This window comes from Melitaea cinxia, chromosome 17 (genome assembly GCF_905220565.1).
Source record: "Melitaea cinxia chromosome 17, ilMelCinx1.1, whole genome shotgun sequence".
Lineage (NCBI taxonomy): Eukaryota > Metazoa > Arthropoda > Insecta > Lepidoptera > Nymphalidae > Melitaea > Melitaea cinxia.
Genome location: NC_059410.1, coordinates 16,450,403 through 16,461,080, shown reverse-complemented (window position 1 = coordinate 16,461,080; position 10,678 = coordinate 16,450,403). Strand labels below are relative to the sequence as shown.

Below are 10,678 nucleotides of genomic sequence, written 5' to 3'. Positions count from 1 at the left end.
TACCTATTGAAACGTCGCTGGTCGGACACCTGCGCACGCGCCCGGCGACCTTGTCCCGCCGCGTGCTCGGTAACGGCTCGCAGTTCACAGAGTTCAAACGTCGAGGGATGCTCTCATCGACCTTACGCTATAGCTCATTCATTGCTAATTGTATATTAAGTACTTGTTATACAATCGCAGGGTTATATATAAGTACATACAGGGTTATATATAGGGTTATATAGGGTTATATATAGTACAAGGGGTTTATATATAGGTACATAAAATTGAACATTAACATTGAAGAGAAAAAAGTATGAAAAGAAAAGAAATGTCTATTCCTAGTCAAATTTATGATTTTAACACGACCCAGTTCAATTGAGAGGTTTTTTTAAAAGTTTCATTAAAATAAGTACGAAATAACAGGAGTAACAAAACATTTAATATCGCATATAAAATGATTGTTATCAATAAAATAACACTAACATAAACGGTATAAACGGTTCTGGTACCAAGTCTGTGGCAGCCGTATCATGTAGCCGTCCTACTTCGAAACGATCTCCATGATGTTAGAAACGACTCAATAAAAACTCAGAAGACAGGTTTATTTATAATTATGATTTTAAAACAATTTTTTTCTTGAGACATACTGTAAAGCCACATTCGTTTATGGTCACATTTTATTATCGTGAAATATAACTTTATATCGGTTTTATGCTTTAAATATCTCGTTTCACCGGCTACTTGTGTCACTACACCGTATATCTTCGTGTTGACGTGGGGTATCTAGGTTCCTTTCAATGTTTCGGAGGCTGGATCGTGTTTGTATTTTCGTTTCCCGATGGTCTCTGCTTCTCGGATGGTGTCGGGTAGCTGCGTCCGAGCAGTTTCTGGCATCAAGAGAGTGAGGGCTCCCGACAGCAACGAGCACACACCGAAAATTAAAGCTGGCAAGCCGGTCCAATATGTCATCTGCAAATTGACAAAAACTTGTTATAAAAAAAAAAAGAAGTGAATTATACTACTTACAGTTGTATATTACGGACTGTAATAAGCAGAAAAATGAGGCATGAATCACATATTTTTGCTTATAATGAGTCAGTCACAGAATTGCATCTATTTGTGTCAGTTACCTATTATGGAAATGAATTTGCTTAAATTAGTTATTTTATGACGACGCGTTGGTGCAATGGTCACATCACTGGTTTGTGACTGTTGTGCTGGCGGTTGCGGGTTCGATCCCCGCACATGACAAACATTTTTTTAGCCATACAGATGTTTGCCGTGGTCTGGATGTATGTGCAGTCCCTAAGGGTCTCCGTACCGTACTTCGGAGAGCACTTTATGCCGTCGGACCCGGTTGTTATCATGTACGCCTGATAGCGATCGTCACTCATATTAGGGATTTATATTTGCTAACCACATTAGAGCAGCGTGGTAGATAAAACTCTGATCCTTCTCCTACATGGGGAAATAGATCTATACCCAGCTGTGGGATATTACAGGCTGAAGCGTAAGCGTAGTTATTTTTAACGTCTGTGGTGTAGAAGTTACGTATCTCAAGATCCTAACTCGATACTAGGTAATAATGACAAGTAAGTGAAGCCTTTTACCATTATTTTACTATATCATTCATGCTATTTAGGAACCATACATCTTCTTGGGTATCCAATACATCTATATCATCAACGTTTATTGGAAACATCTTGACTAATATCATCAGTGTACTTTTTAGGTTACATACTATTAGTTCAATATGTTGTTACACGCAAAGCTTTTATGATAAGAATTGTATATTTTAATTGTATTCGAAAGTGGTTTTGAAACTTATTTCAATAAAGTGGTTTTTGACTTTAAACATAATCGTAGTATAATACTTTAGAGGTACATCCTATAAATTAAATACGTGGTAAATTTTTTAATACATGTGTACAATATTGGAGTGAGGTCTAGTCAACTCTACATATTTCCAAATCGCTGCTTCCAATTGGTAACGGTGACGTGATGGAATAAAACAGCTTAAAGTGAGCTTAAATCGTATGTAAGCATAGGCGTAAGAATAGTCACTCGTGTAGTGGGATACCAGTAAGGGTGTCTGCGGCGCCAGCAGCGAGCCCACGCGCCCCACCGCGGAGCAGATGGAGTGCATGGAGTTGCGCGTGTAGGTGGGGAACAGCTCCGACGTGTACATGTACACGATGTTGTACGAGAACGTCGCCAGCATCTCGAACGCCATGAACAGCGCCAGTCCCAGCCACGCGTAGCCTGTGAAAAAATTGTTTTTTAGTCTACCTTCCTACTAAAAATTATATGACGAGACGTTGGGGCAGCGGTCACAGTACTGACTGTTGCGCTGGCGGTCGCAGGTTCGATCCCCGTTCACGACAGATATTTGTATTGGCCATGTAGACGTTTGTCGTGGTCTGGGCGTGTATTGTGTGTGTTTCCGGATCCCCAACACAGGAGAAAATCCTATTGGGGGCCGTTGAGTGTAAGTGTTTTTATTATTATTTATTATATACTACTAGCGGAACCGACCGACGTTGTCCTGCCCGAAATAGCATCTTCACATTAAATGTGACATACGGACAGCAGTGCCACCTATCGGGTTCAATTGTGCCTTCAAACCATTCATGAGCTCATTAAATGTACTCAAAAAAATTTAAAAAAAAAACCCATGTACACGAGAATTAAACATATATATATGTACATTAAGATATATAGCACCAAAAGATTCTCACTTTTATGAATTTCATAATGCAAATAACTTTTTGAGCTGTTATATTAAGTATAGGATTAACTATGCTGTTAATTGAGTTCCCACTTATATGTGGATATTATTTGTATATATTTGTGCTTATTATATCATTCTTATGACTTTTTAAGAATATATCATTTAAACCTAAATCTAAAAAAGCCAATAAATAAGTTTCGAAAGTAAAACTAACCTTTTGGCAGAAAAGGTTGTGAGATGCAAAAAACTCCACCAACAATGAAAGATACGATTAATGGCATCTTTCTTTTGTATTTCGATAAAGCGAGCCAGTACAGGACGTTCGCGGGTATGTCCATCATGATGAGCAGAGCGAAGTTGAGGTATTTGTTGCCGTTGATCAGCACGGAGCTGATCATCATCCCGTAGTTGATGAGAGTGATCGTGAACCACCAGACCATGCACACGAGGAACCTTTGCATCATTATCCTGGATCGGAAGGTCTTCATCAGTAACTTTCGGTCGTTGATCTTGTTTGACGTGTCTTCTTCGCTGTAATCTAACCTGTTTAATAGATTCTTGTCGATTTTCACATTATTTCTTTTTGCTATCTTCTCTATAAGCCTAATGCCTTGTTCCTTTTTGCCTTTACTAAAGAGCCACCGGATGCTCTCGTCGAGAAAGAAGGAGTAAAACAATATAATGAGCGTGGGCGCGTATATAACTCTCAGGAAGTTGCGCCAGTAGGGCACTGCCCAGGCTATAAAAGGCATGATAATTTGACCGCACGTATAGAAGTTAAGTAGAATCATCTGGTATAATATTGCTCGTTTTTTCTCAACGATTTCTATGCCTGTAAAAAGAGAAAAAAAAACGCTAGTGATTGTTGACTAAAACTATCTCATAGCAAGATTATTTTCAAGGAAGTTAAAACATGATGTCTTTGAACACAATCTGAGTATCGCTTTTATTATTCTTTAGCGCTCTGGTTACATCTTTTCAATATTATCCCTACTTGTACGCTAAATGTTCGGTTTTGGGAAGTTTTTTGTTTAAAAATGAACTTGTTCTTACTTAACATAAACATAGGTGACAGGGCGTCACCAATAGCCGCCTCTAATCCCTCAAGCACGATGTAAACCCAGTAGGATGTAGAGAAGCTCTTCGCCAAACCCAATATGGCTCCCATACTCCCCGCAAACACTGCCGCCATCTTGCGACCAAATCTGTAATTAACGACAAGAAAAAAAAGATAAAAAATACAGTAGAGTTGACAATCTCATCCTTTTTTGAAGTCTCTTTAAAAATGAGTGAATAAGTCGTTAGTTACAAGAAGCATTAAAATCAGTCAACGCTGCTGAATCAAAACCCTTATAAATATAACATAATACTTAGACAATGTTACAAAGATAGTAAAATTGTTTTCGTCAAACAGCAAAGTACGTTATCAAGCACGTCGTGAATGCAAGTCACGTATAACACCCATTCGAATTCCATTAAACAGTGTAACTGTCACAAGTAGGAATATACCTTGGAAGTCGTTAAACCTATAAATTGAATTGAATAGGAATATAACCTGTCAGAAATCTGGCCTTGAATTAACTGTCCCACCATACTGCCGAATAAGTGAATGGTACCGACTAGGGTTGCTTTCCAGTCATTGCACGCCAACCCAAACTGTAATCAGAAAAACCAATTGCTTTTACATCTTACTTGAATACCTTCCACTAATTAAAATTGTTTGGGTAAGTTAAAAATTGTCATTGAAGCATGTAGGTTAAGGATTTTTTTGCACGGACTTGTAGCAAAGTACTGACCACTTAGTTAGTGGGATTCTGTTTGCTGTGGAACGCTAGTAATCTAAAACATCTCTTTATTTAAATTCCATCGATCTACGCTAAGTCATAATCAACAACAATAATAAATATCTTATAACATTCACACACACACATCTGTTCTTACGGTAAGCATTTCAATGCTTATGTTATAGGAAACAGCCGACTATTATAGCCAAAGAATTTTTTGCAAATCTACATAGAAATAATACATGTTTAAAAATATAAATACAAATATTACACCCAGACTCAAGGGGGAATCAGGAGCAGAAAGCTGAGCCATTACAAACTGCGATAACGGGCTAGTCAATAAAAAAATGTGCCCATTAGGTATCTCGATAATTTCAGATGTCAAACGATTTATCATAAGACTATTTCTGGCCGCATACCTGTAGCATGTGGTACGGAATACCGCACGGCATGGCGGATTCAATAATCGCGCGGACCGGTCGCAAAAAATATGCAAATGGCCGGACCGACCAGCATCGGTATCGCGGGCCGCAAATAAATTACCCCCTAGGCACTGGCAATCGTTTGTTTTATTGGTTGCATAGGTCACTTTAACTTTGTTGACTGCGTTTGCTATTTCTCCTTGCCTATAGTCGAGTTAATCAGACAACGTCAAACTAAGGGGAGTAATATTATCTATTATTACACTGAAAATCTAAATTCATGTGACATTTGAACTTTATTTGCCATTTCTCCATTTCAGTTCTTGAGAGACGTGTTTATTATCTTTTATCTAATTTAGACCTTCCTATACAAAGGTAAATGAGCTAGGTGTAGGATGCCAAGAGCAAGTTTTGGCAATCTTGTTAGACATTTGTTTCCAAACAAGAATGAAATATTTGCATATCGATACATATGCACATGTACATGTACCTAATTGCAAATATAAAGGCGTGAATATATTTTTAGACGACTTCTAAAAAAGGAGGAGGAACTTCAGAACTTTTGACCGTGTGGACTGATTTCGATAAAAAAAAGTAATCGAAAGGTGGTGCGTGTCAATTGGTCCCATTTAAATTTGTTTGAGATCTAACAACTGATTTTCGAGTTATATCTAATGATGCATTTTTACTTGAAAAAATTTTTTGGTCGACCTACGTTGTATTATACCGCATAACTTCTTACTTTGTATACCGATCTTGATGATTTTTAATTTAATCGAAAGCTGATGTTTATCGCGTGATCACATTTCAATTTCATCGAGATTTGATTACAACTTTTTGAGTCATCTTTGATAACGCGTATTTACTTGACTATTTTTCATCTACCTACGTTGTGTTACTTGTCGATGTAATTGAAGTCGGTTTTTTTTTCGTTTTCTCGCAAACACAATTATAACATTTACGATCAACCTGCTTTTTAACCGACTTCCAAAAAAAAGGAGGAGGTTCTCAATTCGACTGTGTTTTTTTTTAATGTATGTTCAGAACTTTTGACTGGGTGGACTGATTTCGACATTTTTTTTAATCGAAAGTTAGTGTATGTCATTTGGTCACATTTAAATTTCTTTAAGATCTAACAACTACTTTTCGAGCTATATCTAATAATGCGTTTTTACTTGACGCTTTTTTCGTCGACCTACGTTGTATTATACCGCATAACTTTTCACTGGATGTACCGATTTTGATAATTCTTTTTTTGGTGGAAAGGAAATATCACTAGTTTGGTACCATGATAAGGAAACTAGGATCTGACGATGTGATCTCAGAGAAATCGAGGGAAACTCTCGAAAATCCGCAATAACTTTTTACTGGGAGTACCGATTTTGATAATTTTTAATTTGATCGAAAGCTGATGTTTTATCACGTGGTCAAATATAAATTTTATTGAGATCTGATAACTACTTTTTGAGTAATCTTTAATAACGCGTAGTTACTTGACTATTTTTTCGTCTACCAACGTTGCTTACTTGTCGATGTAATTGCAGTCGCTTTTTTTCCTTTTGCTAGCAAACACAATTATAACATGTACGATCAACCTGCTTTTTTCGTACGCTAATAAGGCCATCGAAGTTGTACTTATAATTTGTATACAAAACAAATTAATGAGTTTTTATGAAGAAAAAAAAAATGTCCCAATCCCGAATCATTAACTCGCGTTGAGTTACATAATAATGACGTAAGAACTTTTTCCTAAAAGTTATGATGCTGTGTAACCTTGACATTTAATGTTGTAGAAACTGTCGAATGACAGTTGAACTATAAAGCAAACTCTATGACATCAACTTTATTAAAATATTCTTAAGTAAAATTAAAACATTATATCAGGTCTATAACAGTGAAAACATTTAAGCCGAAGCTATAGATACTCGTAGAGTTAATGTGAATTTTCCTTTAAAATAAATAAATAAATGCGTTAACAGTGGGAGCGTAGATTTACTTGGGGGATCAGAAACATACAACACAATCACAAATGGCAAATATCTATGGCCTATACAAATGTATGTCATTTGCAGGGATCAAACCCACAACCGCTAGTGCATCAGTTGTGACCATTTTTTTTTACGTGGGGAAAATCTATCATGGATATCCAACCGTGCGGGGGCGCCAGAGGGTTATGTCAGACTCTTAGTGACTAAAAAACCACCACGTGTGAGCAGTCGTCCGCCTGGGTGGGGCGAGATGGCGTCGCGCTAGCATTCGCCACCTCGTCCCGGGTCAGTTGTGTCCACTTCGCTGACGCGTCATTAAAATTCGTTAATCTTTGGTCTAACTTTACTAATTAAAACTTCAAAAAGCTTTCTTTTTAGTACATTTGCACCAGTAATAAGCATATTACATTTAAGTACTAAGAAGGCAATAATTAAAGTTTAGCGTTAAGCCGATAAAAGTTAAGTTGAACTATTGAACAATTAAAGATAAGCTGACTTTATCACATTGGAAATGACCACGACATCTGTAGCGTAATGTTACAAGTACTAAGTGGTCACGAACTTGAAGATGATGCGATAACGTTTTAGCTAGTGCCTTTTGTAGTGCAATTGGTCCACCGGTGTACACTTGTAGAGCCTTATCAGATACCAGATAGTATTAATTGTTCCAAGGAGGTCAGGAATTTTCAAGTCAAGTTTTAGCTATGCCTAGTGGAACATTTTAATTTTGATAATCGGTTAAGTAATTCGTCCTTATTAAAACTGGAACCTGGGACATCGTAATATTTTGAATAGCGCTTTTACAAAACATCTCTTGCAAATATACTTTTGTTAACCGTTTCTGACTGTTGATCAAAAAAACCAACTTCAATTATATCGACAAGTAATACAACGTAGGTAGACGAAAAAATAGTCAAGTAAATACGCATTATCAAAAATTACTAAAAAAATTGTAATCAGATCTCGATGAAATTTAAATGTGACAACATGATAAACATCGGCTTTCGATTAAATTAAAAATCATCAAAATCGGTACACCCAGTAAAAAGTTATGCGGTATAATACAACGTAGGTCGAAGAAAAAATAGCCAAGTAAAAACGCATTATTAGATATAACTAGATAAGATAAGATATAAGTTGTTAGATCTCAAACAAATTTAAATGGGACCAAATGACACGCACCACCTTTCGATTATTATTTTTTACGGTCCACCCAGCCAAAAGATCTCCTCCTTTTTGCCTTGCTGTTAGTAGGTATATAGTTTCATTACTCGTAGTTCGCTTAAAGAATACTTAAAATACTTTCGATTTTAAAGTTTGACAGTTTTATTGACACTTGTACGATAGTGAACTTGTATCAGTTGGGCTAAAAATGTTCTAACCAAACAAATATTTGATAAGGAAAACAAATATTTGATCTCTTGAATTTGTTGAGTAGGTAACTAACTACTACACGTAAAGTCAATGTACAATTTAGAATTATACATACACACTAGTTGATCCGGCAAACGTTGTTTTGTCGCTAAACGCTATTAAAATATAGTTGTTGGTGGTAGAAGGGTGAAAATTTGAAGTTATATGTATTTTTAAATGTTAAATCATAATAAAATAAAATAAAAAAATTGTAATAAAATCAAATATAGGAGTGGGTCACCTTTATAATTTAGGGGTATGAAAAATAAATGTTAGCCGATTCTCAGACCTACCGGATATGTCCATAAAATTTCATAAAAATCGGTCGAGCTGTTTCGGAGGTGTTTGGTTACAAACGCCGCGACACGAGAATTTTATATATGTCAGCAGTAATAAATGTGAAGTATATAAAAATATTTTGCTGATTTAACATTATGGTTTATATACTATTTACAAGGTTCATAATGTGTTAGGTCTTGTTTGCCAAATGATAAGCTGTCGCTCACGTAACATTAGATTTGCTATATTTTGTTTAGTTAGACTTGTAGAATTTGCGTAATTTAATACATCTGTCACAAATAAACGTCAAAGAGAAATATACTAATATCATAAAGTTGAAGAGCTCGTTTATTTCAATGTTGGTTTCAACGGGCTAATCTCAGGAACTATACTTTCGAATTAAAAAAATCTTTTCGTGCTGGTTAGTCCATCTTCCAAGGAAGGCTTAAAGGCTATATCATATTTATCACCTTTCATTTCTCAACACGCACAGCTAGATTTTATAATTGAACCAAAACGTAAAATTGAATCTTCAGAAACAATTACACTTTCATTTCGGCATGGATTAATTAGTACAACAGTTATTTTGATAAGTACGCTAACATTTCGTCTGAGAATTAAAGGTTAAAATGACCTTTTTTATTAAGCCTCCTGATTTTTTAATCAATATCGTTCAATGTGATTAGAACTTACCTCAGCTACAAAGCTGTCAGGAATATCATAAACCCACTCGGTGCATTTTTCAGTCCGGCTTTTGTTGAAGCTGAGACATTGACTGTTCAGGGGTGGGTGTTGATAACATTGCTTCAATCCGTCAGTTTCCAGGCCTAAAGGCGAGGTGTCGAGCCAGGAAGCCGCGAATGATGAATCTTTTGAATCGCATTCTGGTATTTTGCATCTGTATTTTTAGATAAAAAAAAAGATATCTTCAAGATTTCATTGACTCTAAATAAAATAATTGGTAAACAAAATACCTGTAGTTTACGTCTTCTACGGCGAACACATAATTGACATTGTATATTGAGTTGGTCGCGTACACGAGCGCGAGCATGCACATGGTGATCAGCTGGTGTCTGCCGAAGGCTCCCAACTTGCTCAACACCTCGTCGAGCTGCACCGGCTCCTCATCACCCCCTTTTAAGGAAATCTCCTGAATCTTCTTCTTAGATGAAGTCATCTCTATTGCACGATCTTAGTGTTATTGTTTTTATGAATTTTATTGTGTCAATATTATTTAAATTCGTGTTTGTAAATCTGGAAAAAGCGGTTTTGGTTTTATAATTTTTATTCTATTTAAATAAACTTTGATCTTCATTTGAATAAATATTATTAAGAAAGATTTCTCGTAATATACAGATAAAGTGATGAATACGAGAACAAAAATCGTACGTACCAATTTACTGGGAATAAATGTCCAACAGGATGGCAGCTATTCAAACGAAGTCACTCATTTATAACTCTGAATTAGGGCAACCAGCTCAGCAGGAAGCGCCAAGAACGTAATCATCCTAGACGTCCACTCGGCATACAAGACAGCACAAGAATAAAAAATGTTTTGACATTTAAAATAGCAGTGGTTGGGAGCTGTTTCGGCTGGCGATCAAGTAGGAGTCGTTTGTTGATACCGAGTTTGACTTGAAATTGAATTGTTGACACTGGCTCGTCCATGTCAATATAACGCGCGTGCGCCGGTTTGCGCGAGTGTGCTGTAAATGCTGTAATTACTAAGTTTACGTTACGGTGTTATGAATAAAATTAGTAGGATACGTTGCGAGGTAAGACCGTTTTTGTAGCTTTAAAAATGTAAAGCATAAGCCTTGATATGGACCTTAAATTTTTTTTACGACTTACGAAAAAAATCTTAATTATACATTAATTTTGTATAAAACAGTAAAGGTTTGAGTTATTATATATTTATGGTTTTTCTTCTAAATCTATCATTATCGAATAACATCTATACAAATAAATAAAATTGGAGTGTCTGTTTGTAGTATTAAAATAACCGTTTTTTACTGAATGAATATGGATGTCTACACGGTATGTATACCAAAATAACATTTTTTACAATTTTGTCTGTTG

At 36.0% G+C, this 10,678-nt stretch overlaps 1 protein-coding gene across 1 annotated transcript; it reads right to left on the bottom strand.

Annotated features, from left to right (window-relative positions):
- Nucleotides 1-399: 399 nt before the first annotated feature.
- LOC123661464 (solute carrier family 22 member 1-like) lies at nt 400-9,776 on the bottom strand. Its single transcript, XM_045596420.1, has 7 exons — nt 9,574-9,776; nt 9,293-9,497; nt 4,269-4,369; nt 3,767-3,918; nt 2,928-3,545; nt 2,063-2,244; nt 400-951 (listed from the first exon to the last, which is right to left on the bottom strand). The coding sequence occupies exons 1-7, from the start codon at nt 9,774-9,776 to the stop codon at nt 766-768; spliced, it is 1,647 nt and encodes a 548-aa protein (XP_045452376.1). The 3' UTR covers nt 400-765.
- Nucleotides 9,777-10,678: the final 902 nt, after the last annotated feature.

Bases quoted from the DNA above. Each gene is read 5' to 3' on its own strand.
- LOC123661464 (XM_045596420.1), bottom strand. From the start codon at position 9,776: ATGACTTCATCTAAGAAGAAGATTCAGGAGATTTCCTTAAAAGGGGGT. The intron at 3,546-3,766 runs GTAAGAACAAGT...CTCTTTTTACAG, and splicing joins GTCACCTATGTTTATGTTAA to GCATAGAAATCGTTGAGAAA. The intron at 2,245-2,927 runs GTTAGTTTTACT...ATTTTTTCACAG, and splicing joins ACAACCTTTTCTGCCAAAAG to GCTACGCGTGGCTGGGACTG.